Genomic DNA, 26,325 nt, shown 5'->3' with positions numbered 1-26,325 from the left:
CTGTCCTTACGCAACTTTTTGCTGTGACCAGACTGGTTTGGTAGATTTGTAAAACTATTGGAAAGCTAATGGCTGGGCAAAGTCCACCAAAAGTTTATAATGCACTTCATTAATTGAGACTTTAAGCAATGTCATTGAAAAATTATAATGACAGTCATAATCCTTAAGATGGAAAGGAGAAAGCACAGGTCTGGGGGCAGGAAGAGGGTGAAGCTACAAAAGATGGAGCAAAAAGGACGCGGGAAGGAGGCAAGGAAAAATTGCTACTATCTGACAATAAACAGATATAAAATAACAAGAAGTTAAATAGATTATTAAATCCTAAAACCTAAAATTCTGAGGGAGAAATCTTTCTAGCTGAAGTATGAGAATGAAAATATTTCTATTGATAATAAAAATTTAGCAGCTTCACTAATGCAGATCTTTTTGAAAGCATACATATTTATTAGTTTTATACTACTCTGCTTTATAACAGAACACTATCACAGTATCTTAAATACTGCGTCAAATTTGTTGATGAAAATTAAAGCAAATGAAGGCATTAAAAAAAATAAACAGTACTTTGCAAGAGAAAATCCTACATAAACAAACAAATAATGGCACTAGACTATATGGCTTAACACTTGATGATTTTAAACATTTAGCACTGACACAAAACTCTCATCAACACCAAGATTCTGAAGGGACGGAGGACAACTAGCTGGTTGAATTAGTTGAATGGTTAACTACTTTAACTTCAACCTACATTTTTACTTATTGAAAATGAAAGATGTTCTACACAGTGTCATGGATTTTTAACTAGGTTAACAGACACAGTGAAAAAAAAAGCTGGGGGAGCAGACTTTGATTTTTTAGACAAAGATATTTCAGTCCCATTTAGTTTCATAACACTGGAAAATTTTAAGACAGGGAGCTCAAATCTTTGGAACAAGAGATTAATGAATACTGAAGATTAACCCAATCTACAAAGTTTACATGTGGATCTGATTTACAGAACAATTTTTAGATGCAAAACAAGTAATACAGAACACCTCAAATATGGGACTTCCAGTAGGCCCTTGTAAATCAGTATTTATTCCTCTGCAAATGACTAAATCAGCACAAGATTAGGTGTCACAACAAGAAAAGATTGTTTAATTGTGCATAGTTGTAATATAAACATAAAAATCAAAATAAAAGGAAACAAAACCAACTAAAAAACCAAAGCTTGAAATTATTACAGTGCTGTCATGCATTGGGAGATTGTGACTTTTGTGACTAGACAGAAAATCTATCACAAAATACAACTGCAAAACCGAAGTTTCTTCAACTCCTTTAATCCTTACTACTGAGGTTCAAAAACGGACACACACATCTGAATCTGAATTAGAACAAACAAAAAAGAACAACTGACATCTGGATCACAACGGACTTGGAAGTTCTTTATTCACTGGGACTAAATACCACCATGGGAAAAAAAACACTGGGCACACAAAGTATGGACAACTAGCCAGGTGTGTTCATGACTCCCACATTCCTGTATTTACCTGATGGTATGTAGGCACTCTGCACTTCTTCCTCGCTTTGCTCTGGGCAGCATAAGAAGCTCACTGCACAGACAGGATGGGTGGTGAGTGAAACAGATACAGTTATGAAGCATTAGATGACATGGGTTATGCCAATGATAAGCAAACAAAAACATAAAAAGAAATGAGAAGCATTCACCCAGATAGATAGTCTGGAAAGACTGCACATCTCAAAAAATATGAGTCAAAAAATGCATGTAATAACTACATTTTCAACAAATTCATTTTAGTGTGGCACCTCCTTCTGTGATATTTTTCTTTAAAATTCAGAATTACTTTTCCAGAGCTCTTCATAACAAAACAAATACATAAAATGGATACAGTTTTCTAATAATCTTCTTTCTCATTAACTAATTAATGGAGAACTGCTGTAGGAAAAAAAAGAAAGATGCTTGTTGTTTGTTTTGTGTTGGGTTTTGTGGCTTCCTAAGCTGCAAAATCATACATGTAAAAGCAGTGAAGGTTTGACAATGATTTAGTGCAGGTTGGTTTATGGAAGAAAAACCAGTCATCCTTTAAGGAAAATCAAAAATATATGTTCATTTGAAATATTGTGTTTGGCCAAATATAAATTCTGACTCATAGCTCTTAAAGGTATTTTGTAATGACAGTCCCAAAGAAACAAACAAAAAAGCTAATCAGCCATCAGACTTTTTGTTTCGTATTCTTTCAAATTGAGGAAAATCAGCCATCGATTCTATTTTTCTTATACTGTAACCAAACACAGAGTATAGCCAGCAAGATGGTAAAATTAATGCATATTTATGCCTGTGGTAAATATGACTATGATATGCAATATCCCTTGAATTAAGACTGTAGTTTTATGCACTTCAACACAATCAGAAAGACCAAGCTCCAAAACTCCTATCATTGAAAATATGAAATTAAAGGTAAGCTTCATGGAAACATGCTAATTTTAAAAGAAGCAGGGAATCCCATGAAGTACTATGGCAGAAAAAAAAAAAAAAGAGAGAAAATATTACAAAACAGATAAAGCAGCAGTTGTTCAATGTGTTTCACACTTCATGCCATTATAAAATGATCTATTTCGTTGATACACTATAGGCATTATTTATCTAAAATTTTAAGCTGGGCAGCTTGAAATAATGGCTTGCAAGTCATGTAAGATTGAATTATGTTTGTAGCCACTAGCTTGATGCAACAATATGTACTAGAGTATAACTGAATTTTTAAATCCTCTTTTTAAGCATAATTTCTATTCACAAGCTCAGAGGACCGACAGAATTTATATGCATGTTTCCAAATTACAAACAACTATGGATTTTAGGAAAAAAGTTACTATTTTCTTTAGAGTTGCAAAGTAGATGCAAAGTCCACATTAAATCATAGGATACTTTGTTAAGATTTACTTTTCCTGTACCAAAGAGTATCTATTGTAATTGACCCAAAGCAAACACTAATAAAAAAGTCATACTGAAAAGTGACATAAAACAACAAATCCACCATGAAATCTTCGAGTTAAAAACAAAAAAGAAACGACTCCATCAAGAGAAAAGAATCCAACATTGCGAGAATATGTAGTTCTCTGATAAATTAAGTCTGGTTTGGGAGACATTTAAAGTAGAGATTACGATTCTCAAACAAACGTTCTCTATACTCAGAATTAATAGATTTTACTTAGGAAGAAAAGAAACAAACAAACCAAAAAAAAGTGCCATGCTCTTGAAAATTAGACAATGATTTCTTAATAAAAAGCTTTTCTTAACAGTTTATATATATTCTTATATTTGTGTATATATGTATATAAATATATATAAAACTGTTGAAGTGGACAAATAAGTTCCACAGGAAATTTATTGCAACAGATGCTTCTGTAAGAGAGTGGTAGCAACTATTTTTATGAAGACCTATATTATTATTTAATATTGATTTTGAACCAGTAACAGATCATTGAGAAAACTATTGAAACTAATCAGCAGCTGTAATTGCTGGCATGCAATTATCAGGTAATTCCTCAGCTTTCAAGCCAAGTTTATATCTGACATCTCTGTGAATGTACTTGTTTAGATGAAGGGTACAGTAAATGTACCACACATAATATCTACACTACTCTTGCCACTAACACACAATATTTAAGGAAGTTGTCTGTTTTTTTAAATCTTGGATGTGACAGAGGATCTTTCTTAACAAAACCCGATTTGGATCTTGCACATGGTGCTATTCTTTTGTACTGAAAACTGGCAAAACCTGCCAGAATTAAACAGCCTTCACAGCTGATGAAATCTGGGGGGAAATATGAAAAGGAAAATGGAGAAAAGGTGACCACTGCAGACAAGATTATTATTCGAGGACACTAGGTGCACGGACCCATCTTTAAATCCTGCAAATAATCCACATCCTTCAGTACATCCTTCATGTCTGATCGTTAAACTTCCGAAAAAAGTTTTGGGAACACTGAAAAGAACTGAAGACTCTGAACAAATCCAGCAGCCCATTGCTCACCCCCAAGAAAGGCTCAGAAACCCAGCTCCTCTCCAAACCTAATCCATGCATATATCACCAGTTATGTTGATGTTTGAGGCTTTACTAAAGGAGAAATTTCTAGACAGTTAACTGTCTATATTCATACTGACAAAAGTTACTTTTTAAAGCCTTTTTCTCTTCAAATCTGATGAGTAAGAAATCTATTCAATAAATATCTTCAGGAATCTTTTGAACATATCACTGCCCAAATAAATAACAGAAAAAATTGCAACAAGTGGATGTTACTTGACTTAGCCTAACTATAAATCTGACTACAATTTTAATTCACCTCTGAAAGAAAATTCAGTACAAAAATCCAACTTAGTCAATTCTGTACACACTACTTGCCTATAAATTTGAATTTTAAATGTACCAGATAATTTGCTAATTCCCACACCTATGTTACCTTACTACAAAAGTACAACAGGCAAGACGATATAGAAAACTAAACTAGCTTAACTGCAAGAGCCATCTGTTATTCAGTCTTTATGTTGCTTCAAAACTGGCCGAAGATTTCCAGAGATTTTTATGATTTAATCTTTACATGTATTCACATCACTATGAAATGTATGTTCTGCATTGAATTTACTGGATTATAGGGAGAGATTTTGTTATACTCAGTTCTAAAAGTAGATACTTACTGCCAAGAAAAAAAAAAATCAAGACATTACCATGACAATTGATCTTATCCGAATGGTAAATTTGCTATTATAGTCTAGCAATATGATTTTTTTTAAGTAAACAATATGCCATAAACTTGATAATCTGTGTGGCCGTCATCATTATTTTTGACAACTGCTGAGCTGAAATACCTTTCTAACCTTTTTTTGCAGCTATAAACTACACAGAAATTCTAATTTCTTCCATTTCATGAGAATATTATTCCTAGACACCTGAAAACAGTGCCTACTAGGAGGGGCCAAGTGTTCTTTGAGTGTAGCCACTCCGTGTATTACAGGGAGAGATGTGTATGTGTCACACATATCTAAGACTGAAAATTTACAACTAGCGCTGCAACTATCCATACTATGCCTGGGTAAATTACAAAGTTCAACATAATGTTACACAAGATGCTGGGAGACTGCACCCATAGATGTCCAAAATTTATAAGCATATGAATTCAAACCAGCATGCATCCAACTCCCAGCTAGGAGGAATTCATATCTGGTATTTTGCTGGCTAGAACAACTGGTAAATTCTGGTACACTGCAAGAAGAGCTAGGGCATACATGAAGATGTATGGCTTTCTGGCAAAAATCTCTGGGCTTTATTTAGGAAAAAGCAGGGGAATATCTAGGACAAACAGACAAGAATCATTTGTCTAGATACCTGTAATTACTGTCAACCCAGTACACAGTTTTACCAAAAAAAAAAGGTATAGATAATTTAACAGTGGCACTAAATCTATCAGTTAGGATGAATTATCTCCCTTCCCCATTGCTATCAGACACATTTCTAATGAAAACTTGAAAATTAGGCAAACTGACAAAGACGTTTCTAAACTTTTTTCCACGTTCAGGCTGACAATGTACCTTTCTTGATCAGACAAATACTGACTATCCATCTCTCTGGATCTGTAATCAACTGGAGTTCTGGAGGCATCATGGTGTCTAGTTGGAGAACGTGATCTTCTCATTTGATGAATTTCATCTAAACTCCTGAAAAGCAGAAATACGTATGATAATGTTTCCTCATGAATAACAATGGATCACAGTATAAGTTGGTCGAAGGAAGTTTTTAATCTTAAACTATTAATACATGATTTCTGAAAGAATGCCATTAAAATTATGCAATTTATACATGCTACTATTAGTCAATAAATATGCTAAAGTGGTTTCATAGAAGATTTGGTCATCAACTGAAAAAAAAATTTCCAAACCTATGTATTAGTTATGGTACATAGATAATGAATCACAGAGAAAATACGAGTAAAAAAGAGATAAGTCTTACAAAGCTACGATTCATCCCATGAGTGCTCTTGAGTGACTAATAAAAGCATATATCAAGTTCAAATACTGCACTAAATTTAGATACAAACCCCAAGCTTTAAAATAGTGAAAAAATTCCTGAACAAGAGAAAAGTTAATAATGACACACTATAGAAACGTGAGAGCACGTTGAGCTTCACTTGTGCTGCCTACCTTTGTAATGGCACATTTGGTAAACGTGAACGGGGCCTGCCCTGATCGTCACCACGGTGAGGAGACACGGAACGAGAACGATGATGTGTTGTTGTTCTTTGCTGTTCTGGCACAGTTAGCGTTGTGGATTTACCTTCTCTAGTGCTAGACCTATAACCGACTGGCAAGAGGGTAACAAAAGGCAATTAGAGAATAAAGGTCTGGGGTTAGAAAGAACTCAGATGGTTAGTCTTCCAGGAGCATGTATCCAAACGCTTACACAACTTTCAGGTCATCATTCAGCTGCTGTACATCCCGATGTATCATGCAGAATAAATTACTAGCATTACCTTTAAATGTCTACATGTACAGAGACTGAAAAAATGAGACTTTTTGATGTACTGGAAAATGTGAAGCAGTTTTCTCACTTGGGGAAGAATATTTTGGGTATTTTGTGTATATTAAAAATATTTGAAAGGAATCTAAACAGTGCAGGTTTACCTCACCTAACAAATGGAGAAACCATGCTTGCATACAGCAGCACAGATTCACATAGGGCTGCTCATATATAAAGCATCTTTCTGCCTCTTGTTTCAGTTAAACACAAAGAACTTGGCCAAAGCCACTTACTTAAAAAACTATTAGGATTTAGAGTAAAATGTACAGAATATTGGGTGTTGCGTACTCTGCAGAATATTTTTTCCAAACACTATGACTATGTGGCAACATTTCTCACAGTATTTTTAAATAGGATTAAAAAAATCAGTAGAATGTTAGTACATTTTCAGTATTTCAATATTGTTGTGCCTTTTTCTATGTAACACACTCCTTGCCTTGTTATACATCTTGACTCCCATCCAGAAACAGACAACGAAGCTCTGTAAGATAACAGCTTTCAAAAGGCACCTGTTATCTTTCCCAAAGAGCCTAAGGAGATCTGCTCAGACTTCACTCGCTCATTTCCAGACATTTAAATGAGATTACAAAAATCCCTCAACAGAAAATCCCTTAATGATATAGAGAGTCATCCCTTAAATCGTCCTTTAATCACAAATTCTTGCTTCGGTATCAAAATAACAATTTTTCTTCTTTTCTGAATTTGTCTAGCATTAAAGTTACTGTAATGTATGATTTTGTTCAGCTAAACCCAACCTATATCAGAAATCTTTTCATGCAGGAAAAGACTGGTTTTTTCACCCAATTGTCAATTGGAAAAATTTAAAAATTAAATAAATTGCACTTTTTATACATCTCACTACAGGGTTTTAACTTTGGGGTTTTTTTCATATTTTATGTAATTTGTGTAATTCTTCTAGTTCTTCCATGGTCTTCTACCAAATAACAAACAATCCCTCTTTTAAAAGTGTGCCCTGTATACAGAGCCTGCTTTAGGCTCAATCGTGTATTCAATGACATCTAATAATTTCTTTAGCTGCTTCATACTTTTTTCCCAAAATGTGTAAGAGTTTACCAATGTATCCTAATTGCCTCTAAAAGTTGACAAAATGCATGAAACTATCTACTGGGGCTTGTCAACCTTTTAACAAAGTAGGACACCAATGTTCTGCAGGTTTTGATTTGTTTGATGCTGCAGTACCTTACCTGCCAAAAAAAAATGTTTCATGTTCTGTAATAAAATTATAAAAAAACATGAGGATCTCCCTGATCCCAGGACAAGGATTGGGTACAAATTTTGAAGTAAAAGGGGGCTCCCTCAGGACTTCCATGGAGATTCATGAGCCAGGATTGCTGCAGAAAATGTCTATATCTTCATCAGAGGAAGAAAAATATAGGACAAAAGCCAGATGTTCTGTCTTTCTCAGGATAACTAAATCTAAGCCATATTTTCAAAAAGATATTTCAATTTTCAAATAAGCTTGTGTTAGAAAAAAATCCTGTAATCTCTATCAGAAGGAAGAGCAATTTACATATATTAAGTACTAAAACCAAAGAAATCCTAAACTTCTTTCCAATCTTTAGCCAATTGTACTCAAACACATATAATTTAAGTTTAAAAAATGAAACATATATTTAAATTTAAAATTTCTAGAGCATTTCTAGTCTTCCTAAAAAACTGCACATAGGATTATCCTGTAAAGTCAGAAGTCTAGTATAAAAAGATGATTTTTATATTATGTATTTTCCATAGCCAAGCTATCTAGGGAACAATGCATGAAACTTATGCAATGTGTTTACACAAAGCTTACAGAACAGAGACAGTAAATTCATACTTATCCCAAGTATTAATTCAAGAATTGTCAAACTGCTCAAATCACACTCACACTTTCACAGTGACCATGACAGTGACAGTAACAATAACATTTCTTCATATACTCAAATACAAAAGCTCTTCAGGGTGAGCAGAGAAAAATTTGCATGGACCAGCATGATAGCAGCAACCAAGCTGATGGTAAGTTATGCAGAAGTTTCTCAGTTGCTCATGGGAAACTGTCAGGTGTGACAGGAAATGAATGCAGGATGGGTGATGAAAATGGTTCTAGCAAACATTTGATACCAGAACTATTTTTTCTTAAGGACAATAGAGACAAGGACAAGGTATTGTACTGATGTCACCCTGCTGCTACAGGAGGAAGGTAAATACATTTATACAGATTACATATGACAGAAAAATAAACTGCTCTGAAGAGTTACCCATAGCACAAACAATGCAGCTTGTTAAAAATACATTTGGGATATGCCAATGGTATATCAGATTTTGTTTTGTTTTTAATTAAGGAAGTTACTGAAGCTTTGGATAAACAGATTGATCTCAAAACATGTTCAGATTTTATTAAAACCTTCACTGACCCTTATGGAGTACTGCCTTGTCCAGTACAACACAGACACAGAATGAATGGTTTGAAAACAGCTCAGGATCACAAACTTGCTTAAGAGACTTGAGCATCTCTCACATATACAGAGATTGAGAGACTTAAAAGACTACATTTTCTTCATGTAAACGGATGTCAGCATAACACAAAAACCCTGTCAAAATAGTTTTTGTTAAACCTGAGCTTCAAATTAAAGTTACTTTCAGCTGTTGATATAAACTTTTATGAATACATCTAAGCACTGATTAAAAAAAAGATTTATTACTGCAAGGTATTACTAATAAATGAGGATGGTATAATCACAAGAAAGATAAGATTCATTAATTAGTGATATGACAAGGGAAAATACTTTTCTCAAAATATTTTGGAATTTATTAAAGAACCACTATTTTTGATGTAACAATCATTACTTTCACTGACAAGAAATTTTTCTTGGCAGCTGCTGAAACTTCTAGGAGAATAGTTTTCTTTGTTATTACTAAATTCTAATACTGAATTTGCCTTAGCAATTGGTAAAAAAATGAAACTACAGTTTTAAGGATTTTCAAGGTTAGTTAAATTAGCAAAACTATTTTCCTTCATGTTTTTAGCTTGCAGGGAGAAATGAAGTGAAATTTTGTGCTCCTACATTTTGTAGTTATGCATTTATTTATTAGAAAATGAGCAATAACCTTTGTGAAAATCTTGAGATATTAAGGGGGCTAAATAACTTCATTTTTTTCCTCAGTACTTCAGGAAAAAGAGAACACTAATAATTTCCAGGAAGATTCTGCCTGACTAACCTGATCTCCTTCTATGACAAGGTCACTCTCTTAGTGGATGAGGAGAAAGGCTGTGGATGTTGTTTATCTTAACTTATCAAAATCTTGGACTCTGTTTCCCCAGGATTCTCCTGGAGAAGCTAGCAGCCTACAGCTTGGACAGGTCTTTAAAGGGAAATATTTCCTTATGCATCAAATGTTGTAAACTCTATTTTGATATCCTTACTTCTCTTGAGAAGGAATATCTTACAACTAGACTAATTTGATTAAAGAGAATAAAGGCTATTCCAAAATGGTGCATCACCATTACTACATTAAAGGAAAATACGGATATTTTTTGTTACTTCCCACATGAACGCCGTGCAAGAGGATGTGTGAGAAATCTGAACCAGACAAGAGCTGGGGTGCACTTTGGTGAGAACCATGGTACTGAAGGGCAGGAGGAGGGCAGGGGTAAAGGCCCTGCAGAACAACAAGGAACTTGCATGGAACTTAGTTTTAACAAAGGAGTCTGTTTTATGAAGAAGATACTGCACTACTCATTCAGTGCAAACAAAGGGAGCAGTCCAAAGGCTTAACAATTTAGGAATGAGGCAAGTTAAGAAGACTGGACAGGAGGGCAGAAATGCATATATATGAACTTGATCTCCAGTCACATTTGCAAATCTGTGCCTAAGGTTCTCAAACAATTCAACAGACTTTGGGACTGGAAATTTTTTCCTGGTCTTATTGCAAAACACATTTCCACACACTGTCTTGGCTTTCATATATTTGTGGCTGATGACTCAAATTTTCTTTGTCCCTGTGCCTGAAGTCTAACTCCCTTTTAAGAATTCAGCTTGCATATGCAAACAAACCCTCCACACTTACATGCATGTCCACTTCACATAGGAATCACAAACAGATTAATTCCACTTAGAACTGCCAAACAAATGCATCAATAAAACTCAAAATGGACAAATTTGTTCTTGGTCAAGTGAACTAGAAAAATGTTTCTGATTAGGTGGACTTTAGAAGGAGCTTCCTCACTATGCCCATTAATTTTAAACTTGGAGACTCTCCGATCATTGTAAATCCAGTTTGAAAAATTAAATCCTGCTATTTTCTACAGTGATCTCTGAGAAAGTTTGGATCTGTGCATTCGTCAAAGGCACACCTGAGCATGAAGTCTAAAGAAATGTCAATAAGAATCAGTTACTCAAATGCTGGCCCAGTGAACAAAATCCCATACATGCAGCTGAACCACTTTGAATGCTTCCTGTCAGGTGGAAAATTATTTATTTCAAACGGATGCGTGGAAGGACTGGCAGCTGAAAAAAAGCTCCATTAAGTATATTCTTAATAGAATATATTGAAATTAAACATAAAGTCTACAAAGATATACTAGTACCTACATTTTCAACTACAAAAAAATCTTGCCACAAAAAAAAAAAGCCAGGAAAAATATTTAGAACCTATTAATGAATGAATTTCCTTCTTAGCAACTGAAGTGCAAATTATGTAAAATAAGAAAAGAACCCAATCAGCATCAAAGGAAGGAGAATTTGTCTTAGTTAATATCAAGATGATACAGCCTTAAAAAGATATGTGATTTATTTGTATAGTTATTGTTGGGGGTTAGATTTGTTTGTTTGTTTTACTTACAGAATTTTTCCCCATCAGTTGCTAGAAGACTAACTAATTGGTCCTTGACCAAAACAAAGAAGTGGTCAAAGGAGATTGTATCACCGGGCTAACCTATTGGTTTTGGGTCTCTGGGAGTTTTCTCTCAGAGGGGAGAGATAACACGAGGTTTGGGAAAGATAAAAGAGCTGGGGGGGGCAGTTGGGCTCTCCTGCTCTCGGCATCAAGGAGGATGGTCAGGCTGCCGCTCTCTGCAGGAAGAGTTCACGGCCATTGTTCCATCTCATCCTGGGAAATCTACCGTCATCTGCTCATGTACCCAGGAATCCTGAGCTCGCCTCCTCCTGCCCTGCTGGGCCAGCCCTGCCCCCACTGCTGCTGCTTTCCTCAGCACTGCTTTGAGACTTTCTGCTACCTGGTGGTACTGCCCTGCCCTGCCCTGCCCAGCCCTGCCGGGACACCCCTGCTGCTCCAGCTGCCAGCGCAGAGCTCCTCATCTCATCCACCAGTCCGGGACTTTCCTCCCTTCCAGCTCGGCCTCTCGGAGTCCTGCAGGGGCACCCAGATCAAACTGCTCTGGGCTTTTGTAAAAGAAAGCCCTCAAGGTTCCTGGTTCTGTTTATTATTAATGCTGTAGTTGTTGTTGCTTGTTTGTTTTGTCATATACACTAGTAAAGAACTGTTATTCCTATTCCCATACCTCTGCCTGAAAGCCCCTTTAATTTACTAAATTAGAATAATTTGGAGGCAGGGGATTCGAATTTTCCATCTCTAGGGAGGTCCTGCCCCTTCCTAGCAGATACCTGTCTTTCAAACCAAGACAGTTGTAGAGTGGATAAACTGTGAGATTATTTTAAACACAGATCATGAAGATAGAAAGGTTTCTGAATCCCACCACGATTTAATTAATTGGTTTCCATCAGAAGATCCATAGAAAAACTGATTTAGTGCTGGTAATGACATAGTGACTCCTTCAGTTAGCTGGGATAATTGGGAAACATTTATCTGGCTTGTGGCAACAGTGAACGAGAACTGGAAAAATGTGGTATCCAAGATAGTCTTCAAGATTTTCAGTATGTAGGAATGCTGAACTAAAAGTCAAACCATGACAGTCTCTACAAGTAAATATTTATGAACATTTAGGGTAATGATAGTTCATGAAGGCTTATGACAACTATAAAAGATATAGCCATGCTGCATGCATCTTAATCTATAGCCATGCATTATCAATAAAGTCCATGGGAGACTGCATTAAAGCTAAGATTTAAGCAAAAAGTAAAATAATTTTAAAAAAGCTTTCAATAAAAACTGAAATCTTAACTATTTTTAAATGTGGGGGTCTTTTAAATTCAAATTGCATTTTAAATAATGCTTGGAGCATTACATAGTAAAAAATTAACCAATTTGAACCAACCACTGGGTCCCATATGAAGAGTGATATGCAAAATAAATATAAATGAATGAATAGTAGAATCTTTTAATTTACCACGTATGGGACAGGTACCATGGAATAATCAGGAAAACTGTTTTTTCCACAATGCACTCTCCAAAACTAGTATCCTCAATATTCCAAAATATTATAAAGAAAAAAATAATCAAAACAAGCAAAGAAGAAGAAGAAAAAGAAAGCAGGACCATGCTGTTCATCCACGCACCTGGAGGAACAACTCCAATACCATCATCAACATCAAAATCTGAGATGTCACTATCACTGATTGGCCGAGATCCTGCACAACAGTAAGGTAAACAAATACCTGAACATCTGGTCATGTTATAATAGGTAAGAATATGTTCATTTAACATAATAATGAAACCAAAAAGATGACTTTCAGTCAAAACAATAGAGAAGGAGAACTCAGCTACAGTGACTGATGCTTCACAAGACAATTTAGCACCTTACAGTTGCTGCAGCCTCCTTTCCCTTTCTCTTCCCCTCAATTCCTCAGTAATCCTCTACTAGGATAGTTCATCTCACTAAAACTCAAAAGCAAAACTCAAGTAAAGGAAAAAAACACTTTTGTGCTACTTCAGTGAATATGCTGAATCAGCTTGCTGAACAGGAAAGGAGATGAGGCAGCATATGGTGAGAGAGAGGAAGAGGAAACAGCACTGCCAGCTTTAAGAAAAGCTCAAATATGGTACAAAAACTAACCTTTAATTTGCTCTCTCTATACATATCCTCCATTTGGGCATCTATGTAGGAATTACAGCAGTAATATCTACGTATTTATAGCTCATTCCTGAATGTGCACTGATTTCCTATGCGTTGGCTGGAGTGAATGCCTTCTATGTTTCAGAAAACTCAGAAAAATAGCTTGAAAATGTATTTTAAAATAACCTCCTACATCTTTCATATTTCTAAGTAAATCTTGATTTAAATGAACAGAGAAACTACAATGCTGAAATATCTTCTTCTTTTAACATGCCTCATACAAACCTGAAATCAGACTCAACTGTAAAACAACTGTACCTCCAAAATATATGAATACAATTTCTCTTTTCTGCAAAAGTACACTTTAATGAGCATATTGGAGGTTGAGACTAACTTTACATTGAAAAGTGTTTTTAAGCCTTTTAAGTCTTTAAGGACTTCTTTTTAAAAATAAGATGCTTTTAATTTTTTAAAAGTATCCAATGAGTAAAAAATTCATCTTTCTATTTAAAAAGAAATTTATTTAAAAAAAACAACTTTGAACAATTTTGTTTTGCTATTGAAAGCCAAATCAATTCCAGCAGGTTTCACAGATTTGAAAACTATACATCACAGTTGTATGGCTGACATGTCATAACATCATAATTTAAATTACCTTTCTGCCACACATTTTCATTACTTTTACAGACTATAAAATAGTATCTTTTCAGTTTTATTTAGAATTTAGGTACCATTATGCCATATCCAGCATTTCTAATTTAAAACTTAAGAGACTTTAATGGAATTTGGACCTACTTTGTAATTTTTTGCTAGTGCTTTCTCCACCATGAACATGTCTTCTTGGCATGAATGGTGATGGCTGAGGCAGAGGTAGTGAAGATTCATCATGTGTCTGTAGCTTATACCAATGTGGTTCATCATCTAAAAGGGCTGTCTCCAGCTCTATAAGAATCTAGCAGAAAAATCATAAGGTTTCAATTTTACTTTGAAGGCACACAGAGAAACACATATAAAAAATACATATGCATATGTACTCAAAACCAAACAACGAACTCAGAAGAAATGTGATTGTATGCATCACCTCTCCAAGAAATTCGCTCTCTTCCTCTTGTACTCTTGGCTGATCCCACACAGTAATTTCAAGCATTCGTTCTCTAAAATCTCTACGATGCACATGTGAGTAGAGAAATGTTTGATTCCATTTTGGCTCTAGACTTTTCTTTACTGTTTTGGTCCTTCTTTTACTTTTATCACTGAAACATAAATAATTTTTGTAAATGATTCATAGAGATAAATAAGCTAATACCATGTAGTCATCAGCATGTAACTGTTTTCATTTTCTCTTTGGCAATAAAGCCTAAATGAAGAAAGCATTTTCTGCACAATAAGAATCACACTCCTACAACAGACAACAAAGTTAAATTTATACTGACTTGCATGATTCAAGTGTAATTTTTTTGTTGTAACCATGTAAAATTGTAAAAAGGAGTTTCTTCATCAGCATTCATTAAAAGTTGATTCAATACGTGGTAAATTAAAACATAATTTTTTAAACTGGAATATTGTTACCTTCTGTCTGGAAGAAAATACATTTTTACATAGGGATTTCTGGGGCGTCCATCTACTCTTGATGGCAAATCTGTTGCCTGTAGAACATTTACTATTAACTGATGTCCCACTTTGTCATACCAGAGTTTAACCTACAGGAATCAATTCATCAGAAAACATTACTGAAAATGAAGAAGACACAGAATTTTCACATTGCATCAAAAATAACCACAGTGTTAAAGTATTTGTTGGGTTTTTTTCCCAAAGACAATGAGATACATGGCATTTAAAAAACCTTAATATTTAATTAGGTTAGAAGGAAAAGATGATGGTATATACCAAGGGCTGTTATATTTATCACAGCTGAATAAAATTATGGTGCCTGATTATACTTACATTGTTTACTGTATTCACTGCATAATCTTGGATCTGTAAGTGCACCTAATCTCAAGGCATAGTTGAAATCTATCTAGTCAGATTTGTGACCCTTTCAAAAGTGTTTATGGAAACAATAATATAGAGCTACATAATTTATTAAAAGAATCATAATGTTAGGAAAATTTTAAGACATATGTATACTCATGAATTAATATGATCAATATAAAAATAATAAATATAAAAAAATGTAGAAAACAAAGTCTAAGTACTGTCAGTATATTTAGTAAGCAGGACTCCAGTTAGTATCACAAGAAAGTTCCAAGATGTATCTAAATTAAAATGCATTACTGAATAGTGTAATGCTTAACAAATACACAGCCCTTTAAATGCTCCCATAAAGAAAATAGTGATACTATGCTTGTTATCTGCAGATTACTGGACACGTACAGGAAAGTCACTATTTTCAATGCAGAAGCTACAAAATGACAACTTTCAAAGCACTTTTATGGGCTCCTCTCAATGTAAATTCCTGCACTCTTTGGTGTATTAAGACAAAAAATTATTTTGTCTGCTATGATTACAGTGACGGCTTGTTAGTGCATACTGAGGGTGTCAAAAAACTTTGGAAAGACTTTAATCTTTACCAACACCGAACACTTCTATTGGCCTCCCAACAGGCCTTGGGAATGTGTAGGGCTGAAGGACCAGCACTTCACAGATTTCCATTAAAAACTTAAGAAAAACAAAATATGCTCACAGAAAGCTGCCCTGGAAGGACCTGAGGTGCATCCCGTAGGGCTCCAGGGCTAGTTGGAGATATAACAGAAATAGAAGGCCTTTCCATCTTCTGAGATTCAAAAGAACTGGAACCTAAAACCACATGAGAAACACTTGAAATTGCCATCCAAAATTTGGATAACTTATGAACTGCTTTTTCTTTTAATTGTATAAAGCTGATGTAGAAAACACAGTGAAAAGACTGCTTGTTTACCCTACATCCCAGACCAAACCCGTCATTTTTTAAATAGCATATAGAAAGTGTTCCTCATACATCACTGACAAACCATAGCAGGTGTTTTAAATAAAATACTGTTCTCTGACTGAATTACACATCTCCCTTCCCACACAAAGTATTCGGATTCTATGATCCTAAGTCTTTGATGAATAAACCACATCCGTTGTATGGATTATACTCCCAGTAGCTTCTGAATGTTTAATAGGAAGACATGCAGGACATGCATCTGGCATGGAGGTTATTTAAGCAACTGCTGGACATCATCAGTTCTCCCCTAGTGAAACAGAGCCTTCACTCATGATATGACCTTTTGACAAGTGAAACCTGTCCCAGGGAAGGTTTCTAGTTGCATCTCAGGAAAGGCTCAGATGGGAAAGGACCAGGAGCCTTGGCCCTCAAATACTCTGGCTGAAAACATTCAAATGGCATAGTCAAAAAGAACACACCAGTCTTTTGAAGTATGCACAAAAAATTGACTTAACAAAGGTTTCCTTGTTAAAAAAAAAAAAAAGAGGAACAAGAACTCTGGACTTACTCTGCATGGTGCAGGAGGTGAAATCCTGACACCATTTTTTCCTTTGTCAGTCCCCTATACCTGTTTCCTGTTTTCTCTCTTATGTTAGGGGAAGTAAATCATTATTTTGGTACTAACAATACAAGATATAGAATGAAAAAATAGCATTCTGCTGACATTTGAAATCTGTATATGTTTAATAAAATCCATATTGCTTCAAATTTAACACATAAGACCAAAACCTTTTGAATTTTGTCACGCAAAAACCTCAGGGCCACTGCAATTTCCACAGATCATCCCTCCGAAATTTCATAGCTGAAATAATTTTGTTGGGTACAAGGTCATGCTTAAAGAAAGGAACAAGGTGTGTACTCACTGGACTCTAATGGGGGGTGGGAAGTCTCGGGAATCCGTGGAATATCACTAAAATGTGAACACACAGTAATTAGAAGCAACAGAGACAACCTTTGGCTGTGACAAATACATCATTGGGACAGTTTTCTAGAAACATGGATCTGTTTCTGTTCTAACGGGTTACAAGGAAAGAAAGAGGAAATATTTAAAGGCATATCTTCCACTACCCTTGGTGAATATCACACTAATGCCTACTACCTTCGGGGTAAGGAACTAGCAGATATAACATGAGCACTACAATGTAAACATTGTGGATGGATTACACAATACTTCTGCAACTGGAACAATGAAAAAAGAGAACTTTTAGGAAGAGAAAAATATACACTACATAGCTATACTTCCTTTGCCAAAAGGAAGCACAACTATGGTTGTTCAACTATTTTTTGGAGGAACAAAAATCAAAAAAATAAGACAAAGATTAACTCACTAGTAATTTTTATATAAACGTCTCAAGGAGTTCAGAGAATGAAACTGATGAAAATGTCTTACAATAATAAAAAAGGAAAATAAAGAACATTAGCAATGTTAAACAAACAAGTGAATAATGCATTTCTCCAAAGAATAAAAGAAAATGAAACCATATTACAATCAGATATGGACATTCTTCAACACATATATATCCACCACACAAACAGATACAAGCAAGATAAACTGATTAATCTCCCAGTGTTCTTCCATCAAAATATGGATGATGCAAGTTCATGGTTCTTTCTATTCTCAGCCATCAATGAAAAGACATTACAAGAGCAAAAGTAATCTAGTATTGAACAAATCTTAAAGCAGCAGGGCAGGGAAATGGAAACAAAACTCTTCAGTGAATTACTTGAGTGTATTTTTATCCACACAGACAAATCCAAAATTGGAACTGCAATAACATTTCTGAAGAACATTTACAAGATTTTACATCTATAGTTGAGAATTTTAAAGGTATTCAGACAGTCTGCTCAGTAAAACACAGAAATCTTTCTGACTTGGAAGTCAGTAAAACTAAGACTCCTAGGTATATAAAAGTCACTTATGGAAAAGAAACAGGCACTTGTATCAGAAAAAGAATGCAGCAGTGCCCAATCACTGAGCCTTAAAGTCACTTTTTATGTCCTGCAATTTAAACTTGTGGTGCCTGTGTTTTAAAATAGAAACAGCTATTTCAGCTCGGCATTAATGTCTCAAATCAGCTTAAACCTCACATCACTAAACAAGAATGTGCTTCTCCTTGTCCTGACTTCCTAAGTCAAGAATAATGTGGTTTCCTCAAACTCATGGAATTATAGTTGAATTAGTCACTCTTGACATGGCTCAGTACTATTCTACAAACATATGAAGAGATTAATGACCTGTTGCACAGCAGGGCTGCTGTGAAGTCTTGTTCCTATTAACGCTTTCTCTTTCCCAGATCAGACTTTCCAGGGAATTTCTCATCAGTCATAAGTATCTACTTACCATAATCAAACAGATTTTTCTGTTCATTACAATGCTAAGTTTGCAATTTTTTCTTGTGCTAGAATATGAACACTCTCATCTGCAGTACAGCACTGTTTGTAATAACATCACTTTTTGGGTATTCAAATGAAGGTTCACATTGAAGAATGTGCAAGGACTGTTTCAACATGGAAAGTGCTGCCCACTGTGTCAAGTTCTACAGTCCTGGCATGGATAAAAAAGGATACTAAAACTAGTTCTGTTTGGATTTTTTTTTCTTGTATTGTCAACAATACAGTAAGAAAAAAAGGCTAAAAATAAACTTCAAATAATAATTACATACATAAGCACTTATTAACTGATTCACATTTATGCTAAGGCACTGTCACACTATTACAACCATCACAGAAAAATTTAGTAAGAAATCAGCATGAGAAACAGATCCACACACTTTACAAGGGGATTAAATGTTGGTATTTTAATTAACATCCTAAAAGGAAACTATAATCCAAAACTTTTCATGTAAGAAAACTAGTCTTATCTAGTCTGCTTTTAATTTTCCACTGCAGAAAATATTCTGACATATGATTTACAAAAAAGCTCTTTAGAAGAAATAGTAGCTCACAACTTAGAATATTCAAAACTTAGCCTAGTCAAAGAAAAATGAAGCGAAAAGTTGCACAACACAACTTCTTATCTAATACAGTAACAACATTTTACTCCTCTTTTGGAGTAATATGAACTTGAGAAAAGTAGTGTCAGACACACCTCCAGTAAAGAGCTGCCAACTTCAAACTTTGTCTTTCTATCTCTACCTTGAAAGACAAAGGTACTTTGTGGTCTTACATGATATTACATATTATTATCTTATGTCTGATCCTTTCACACCTCAATAACTATATAAATTAAACCAAACTATACCTTAGGTTGAAACTACTCTGTACAGATACATGGTTTGTGAGAATCTCTACTTTGCACAGGAACAGCTATAATTTCTCCGAGGGATATAGTCAAGAGGTTGATCACTGAAGACGAATCAATCCAAATGTGGTTGTAACCCACACTTTTTAGGTTTTTCTAGGAACAGATGTAACCTATTCTACACCCCAGAGAGTTTCTAAAGAGTTTCTGAGCTCCTCTCCCCAGTACTCATCCTTCTAATTCCAAAAACCATTCCTTCCCATCAGAACCTGTAGATCAATCTGACTCTTGCACTAATTACTTGAGCAGCTCTCTGGAGTTCAGCACTGCCTGCTTTATGATGGAGGTTCAACCTCCTTGCCAGGACCTAGACCACAATAACCAACCCTGCAAAGAGGAACAGAATCATTTCAGAGAAACAACAGTTTTGGCAGCATTATTTGTGGAAATCCAAGTACAGATAGCTAGCATCTGACAAAGAAAACAGACAAATGAAAAAAACATTTGTTTTACCTGCACTATCCCATAGAGCACACAAGAGGTGGTGAGTTAGTTACCATGCCAGGCTTCTTCTCCAAAAAGTATACTGCCAGAGGATTCTCTGAGCTGTCCTATGTTAACCACCTCTCACTCTGTATGCATATTCATAGGTAATTCTTCCCCTCATATTGAGATGGCCAACCCATTAATTCTACTTTTTATAGTTTTCTTATCTACCTTGTGTTGCAGCCATTAGAATTAGTGTCAATTAGTTTCTATGGAGTTTCCACGGTACTATTGCAGTTATACTGTTTATTGTTGTTATGCCTTTAGCTGCTAATAGTGTTATGGGCTTCACATTTTTCTCTAATAAACATCCTACAATTACCCATTACTTAAAATTACATTTGCTGGCAGACACAGAAATCCAAATTTACAAGACTGAACAAATTGTTTAGACCGCAATTTTGTAACTGGCAGTCTAATTTGTGGACTTACAGTCCTTCCATTATTCACTTAAGGCAAACTGTGTCATATTTGGGCTTTTTAGACCTGATATGGTAGGAATTTTTAAATCAAGACCATTAAAAGTGCTGGTACATTATTTGCATTATTAATACTGAGAGATGAAAACACTTAAATTATGTAGATGAAATACCATTTTCAGGCCTTTCGGGAACTTATTCCCTCACAGGAATTTTGGCTGTAATGGATTATCACTTAATGCTGTATCAAGCAACTTCAGTTTTGCTTAGTCAGCACCTAAAAGTACCCACCAAACTTTGACATACTAGATGTGTTGGATGAGATGAAATAAAATTCCCTGTCATGAACCTGAAACCATAACACAGTTTGGAGCTAGGGACAAAATCGAAGTGATCTGTTAATGCAAGCGAACCATTTTTCATTATGCAACACAATTTACATAGATCATAATTATTAAGTAAAAAGAAAAAAAAAATGGAAAAAGAAAATCCTGTGCAGCATGCTCTTTCTTTTGATAACTACCATTAGGATTTTCTATGTTGCACAATGTCTGAAATTTTTGGTTATTTTCAGATGACAGACAGAAAAATCTCAATCTGTCATAAAACAACAGGACTCTGACCCATTACTACAGGATAGAAGGGATTGGTCCTTATGTTTTAAAGTTCTATGCTCTAGGGATATTTACTTGTTCTCATAAAAAACCCAAAAACAACCTGACTGTGAAGGAAAAGAAAAAAAGATTTAAAAATCATATGAGACATAACTTTACAAGAAAAATATTCTATTATGCAAAAAGCTCCATGCCAAGACTCCATTTATCTCAAAATAAATGCAAAGTCTGATGTGCTCTATTTTTGATTATGTATTGAAAAAATGTGCTTGGGTCATCCACAGAAAAACTTTACATTTTATTGGTACGATTTCTAGGTGCACTATCGTAGTGTAAAATCCACTGTTCAGATTCAGGAACATTCTTTCATTTTGAACAAACTTCAAAAAAGGGGTGGTATTTTTTAGTTTTTCTTCAGGAATGTGGCAATTGAATGCAGTCACCTTGTACTTAATTTTTCCAAACTAACAGATTTATCAAATTTGTAAACTGAAAGAATATATTTGGTTTAATATTGAAGTTAACCTAGAAGTTTAAGGGCACACAACATTTGCAATACTGACAGCAATAAATATATCTAAAGTCCACTGTTTAAAATGCTAATCTAGTACTTTCCTTTTACATCAGTTGTAGTTAGGCAAATCCATTTCCATGTTTCCTTCCACCGAGATGTGGAATTCAAGTCTTGTCTGATATCAACATATTTCTTTTTTCTGATTTAAATATAAAAACTAGACTTCCAAAAATCTCCTTAAGGCATGTTGTTTTTAAAAACAAAGATGTAGAACTGAATTTGAAATTTTCTATTAAGAATATCTTCTAATTTATCTGACTCAGAAAATGCAAAATAAAGCTTCCACTCCTCCATAGTCTTCAACTGGATGGTAATTTTAGAATTTAACAGCTGCTATTATTGTATTGGACTTTCATTTTCCATTAGAAGGTCGAACTGATAATAGGAATCACCTACTAATGTCAATTTTATTTAAGTACTTTTAACAGAGGTTGCCATTAAAAAAGCAAAATTTCTTTGCAAAATATAGCTACACTCACAAAGCGCAGGCAAAATCAATAATCAGAATGTAAAAATAATATTTTTGTCAGAAAGAAAATGAATAGTTTTTTTGTTTCTAAAACTAAAAAAGTATCATAATGGAGACAAGAAAAAATTATAATTAAGAGGAAAATAGCAAATTCAAAAGAATCACTTCTTATTGTAAATCATGTGACTGTTTCACAAGGTAAATGTGAATTTACAATAAATGATTCATATTCAATTTTTTAAGACTTAGCTCTAAACATTCCTGATATACCACTAAAAGTACTATCATTAATGCAGGGCCAATCCCCCTAATTTTATCAATTTGAACAGATTTTGTTTTCCTTCTAAGGCTTATTTGGGAAATTGGGAATATAAGAATTGTTGCCACAAAACTCCAAACCTGGGTTCATAAAAAAAAAAATAGATATTATAAACATAACACATTAATGCTAATTTTTGACTGAAGCTTTTGCTTCCATGTTTGATTTTGATAACAATCATTTTAGGGTAAATAAAGCCCTTCCAATTACGAGTTTTGTGCTTCCTCTTTTAGCTCTTTAAAGAAGGCCTGTTTAAAATCCTGCTAATATTGGCTTATTAGATTGCTGCAATGCTTCCCTCCACTCATGAAGACCTTTATTAGTTATTCTGATCTAGTAAGCTGAAAGCCTGAAAACCAGAAGTTTGTCATGCACAGGTGTACCTAATCCACCAGTTTTCCACTTGGCAAAAGCCTTTATAGTACTTTGACTGCACAGAAAACAACATTTATGCTTATACGTCTCTGCAAAAGAACAAGACTGTAAATGGTGGTGAAGAAAACAGGCTATAGACTGTCAATAACAGAAAGAGAATTGTATCCCATTATTAAGCAATAAAAAAAATTAACTCACAAATAATCCCTTCAAGATTCCTATTAACAGAATTACTATGCTTAAGAAACAATTCTTTAGCCTTACCCAATAGGCCTTGAAACAATGATTTCAACTTGAGGTTCTGATTTTGATTCTAAAATAATGTTGTAAACTTCTTCATTTGTAGCTCCAGGCAAGGGTTTACCGTTCCATTCTAGAACTTCATCCCCTTAAATTTAAAGAGACGTTTATTTCACTTTCATATTCTTTTACAGAGAATTAAATTTATGTTTTCAAGTAACATAAAAAAAAATTAAAATCTTGGAAGAGCTATACTGAAATGTTCAGACACTTTCCTGTCAAGGTGCTTTTTAGCTGGTTGGCTCCCAGTGCTTACTCTTGCACAAGGATGTTCTATTCCTCATGCAAGACTTCATATTTGCAATTATTAAAATTTATAAGTTTATACAATATCTCAATGTACCCAAATTTTGGACATTTTTTATAAGGACAAAAGTGGTTTTTGCTAACTGCAAGGACATATCCATACCTTTTTTGTGTGCTCTAGTCTCATGCAATAGGATGAACAGACTTTCACTCATTGGAAACGTGCAAAACAATATATTTTTTCTGAGAAACAATTTTGGCTCTAAAACTGCTTTTAGAAATTAAAAATAGATTTCATTAAAAAACCCGAAAAAACCCCCTAGACCAGAAACAGAAAATTAGAATTTCAGCCCAAATGGTTTAAGATTAGTGGAGACAAATTTATTTTCTGTAATTATAATCTGCATTTAAAAATCTATAAACAACTATAATAGCTGGTTCTGTTAACCCCATGTATATTGATTTGGTAAGAAATACAAAATTAAAAATATCCAAAAAAAGTAGAATATTGTTAGACACTCATCATCCTTTCTAGTTCTTTATTACTGTCTGTTTCACACAATTATCCTAAAGCCATACACATTGGCTTTGGAGCTTCTTGGTTCTTAAGAAGCTACACGGTACTACACGGGTACTTTGAATTGCTAAGACAACACTTGGGAAGTAGTTGCTTAGAGCTATAGTAAAAATAAAACCATTAAGAAGTGACTTTGAAAACCAAATGCTGTGCATAATTCTCACTTCATTTGGAACCTTCAAAAGTGCCATTAGCACAGCCATTTATTTGTAAGTGCAATATATATCTAATAGAAATAAAATATTTTAGGACCATTTTTTGGCTTGTTTTCCATTTTCATTTGTAACAGTTAATGCTGAAAGGAACACTAATAAAATCCACTGTGTATGCAGTGTGTCGTCCTTCAGTGATGTGAATTTTGTTTGCCACAATCAGCTTAAAAAAAAGTTTGCATTGCTTCTGTGGAGTCTAATAAGCAGCTCCTGAGCTAGCAAACAGAAATTTACTGAGTGTCACTGAGTCCTGTTCCCAGCATTCCTCAGGAGTGTCTTTTGCTTTGCTTGTCCATTCAAGCATTTGGTGTTCATAATAAACAAGAAATGTAGGCAACCATGGCATTTCATAATAACATTACAACATTGTTCTATATTTAAAAAATATTACCATAACATATGAAAACTGTCAGTATAAATTAAAGGTTGCATTCAATAGGCCATTACTAAAAGACAGATATTTTATATGCAGCTGATTGACTTACCTGCTCTGAGATGCCCCACCACATCAGCCAAGCTACCTTTCTTCACTTTGGTAATGAAGGCACCGAGTCTTCCTAATTCTGTCATTTTTCCTCCAACAACCTAGTAAATCACAAATTTGTGAATCTCCAAGTCACAAACCAGATGTCACATAAAGCACAAATATATAGACTAATCAGTTTTCACATTATTTTTAAAATTACACCTGAAATATTCAATGTCAAGTTGGGTTTTAGAGGGGCTTAAAGAAAAGAAGTAAAGCTGACACAGAATGAATAAAATTGATCTTCCTTTTACTGTGTTTGACTGATCAGTCTTATGGAATTTGCTAGGTACCTATGTTTGTTGCAGAAGGAACACTTCTTAACAAAAAAACAGGCAAATGCACTTCTTACAAATAATTGTCTGTCATGTACTCAAATTTAAACTGCAAGTGCACATCATTTCAAGTGTATGAAATCCCAAAATGTAGTTGGTACATCAATTGAAAACTTAGCAAATACACTGCTATTAAATAGAGTTCACAAGAATGTTGATACTGCTAAAACACAGGCACTCTCATCCAACAACATGACAGGACAAACCAGCAACTTCTGACTTTTGCTGAACAGAAGAGAAACTGAAACTGAAGAGATCTGTTCCTAAAGATGACTACAGGATAGAGAGACCAGGAACATCAGAATAAAACCAAGTGTCCTCAAGAGATCAGATTTTAAATAAAATACAAGGAAAATGTAGTCTTTTTGACTTGCTATCTCTTTATCTTACGCTCTCCAGTCAGGTGAAGTGTTTGGGTTTGGTTTTCTTTTCTTTGTTAGGAATATCCCAAAAGAGTTTTATAATAAAATGAAACAGTAGAATGATAGTTCATTAGGCATTAGTTCCCCATGTTGCAATCACAATAACTAGCAGGAGCTATAATATCAAAAAAATATCTAGAAGTGTGGGATTGCATTTTATGGAAATGGTTTGCTCTGGCTCACCCTTGGAAAATGTATGGTTTATCCCCAGTCTGTACCCTCCCTGCAGTATCCTGTATCTGTAACCTCATTGGCTGGAGACTGTTACCGCGCCCCTTTGAACCTCTGTGATAAGAATGCTAAGGGAGAAGGCTCTGCCCCTCTTGCCCCTCTACCCCTGGAGGCCTCCTGATGCTCCCTTTTTCCCTCTCCTCCCTTCCCCCCCCCTTTTCCTTCCCCTCTCCCTCAGTGAATAAACCCTCACCTCATCAGCACCCCACCGGCGTCTGAGTCTCCTTGCCTGCCAGCGCGGGAACACCGCGACCCCAAAAGACCCCGGGGGTCTCCGGGGGGCACTCCCCGGGCACCCTCCATAAATTTAAACAACAACATAGAAGCCTATCTGTTAACCATACTGTCACACAATAGTGTGTAAAATTTACCAATGAGGGCCTTAGTTCATATTACATACAACTGAAACTTGAAA

General features: G+C 34.9%; 1 protein-coding gene across 1 annotated transcript in view; it reads right to left on the bottom strand.

Annotated features, from left to right (window-relative positions):
• Positions 1-26,325, bottom strand: part of RIMS1 (regulating synaptic membrane exocytosis 1) — a 298,872-nt gene that overhangs the window by 97,323 nt on the left and 175,224 nt on the right. Inside the window, exons 7-17 of the mRNA XM_063389461.1 lie at positions 24,882-24,981; positions 23,326-23,449; positions 17,368-17,414; positions 16,220-16,332; positions 15,106-15,236; positions 14,618-14,789; positions 14,332-14,488; positions 13,040-13,111; positions 6,191-6,350; positions 5,582-5,707; positions 1,527-1,589 (exon numbers count right to left, since the gene is read on the bottom strand). Of these exons, the coding sequence (XP_063245531.1) occupies positions 1,527-1,589; positions 5,582-5,707; positions 6,191-6,350; positions 13,040-13,111; positions 14,332-14,488; positions 14,618-14,789; positions 15,106-15,236; positions 16,220-16,332; positions 17,368-17,414; positions 23,326-23,449; positions 24,882-24,981 (1,265 nt within the window). The remainder of the gene's footprint in view (positions 1-1,526; positions 1,590-5,581; positions 5,708-6,190; positions 6,351-13,039; positions 13,112-14,331; positions 14,489-14,617; positions 14,790-15,105; positions 15,237-16,219; positions 16,333-17,367; positions 17,415-23,325; positions 23,450-24,881; positions 24,982-26,325) is intronic.

Source organism: Prinia subflava, chromosome 2, assembly GCF_021018805.1.
Source record: "Prinia subflava isolate CZ2003 ecotype Zambia chromosome 2, Cam_Psub_1.2, whole genome shotgun sequence".
Classification (NCBI taxonomy): Eukaryota; Metazoa; Chordata; class Aves; order Passeriformes; family Cisticolidae; genus Prinia; species Prinia subflava.
This window is presented reverse-complemented; position numbering and strand designations above follow the sequence as displayed.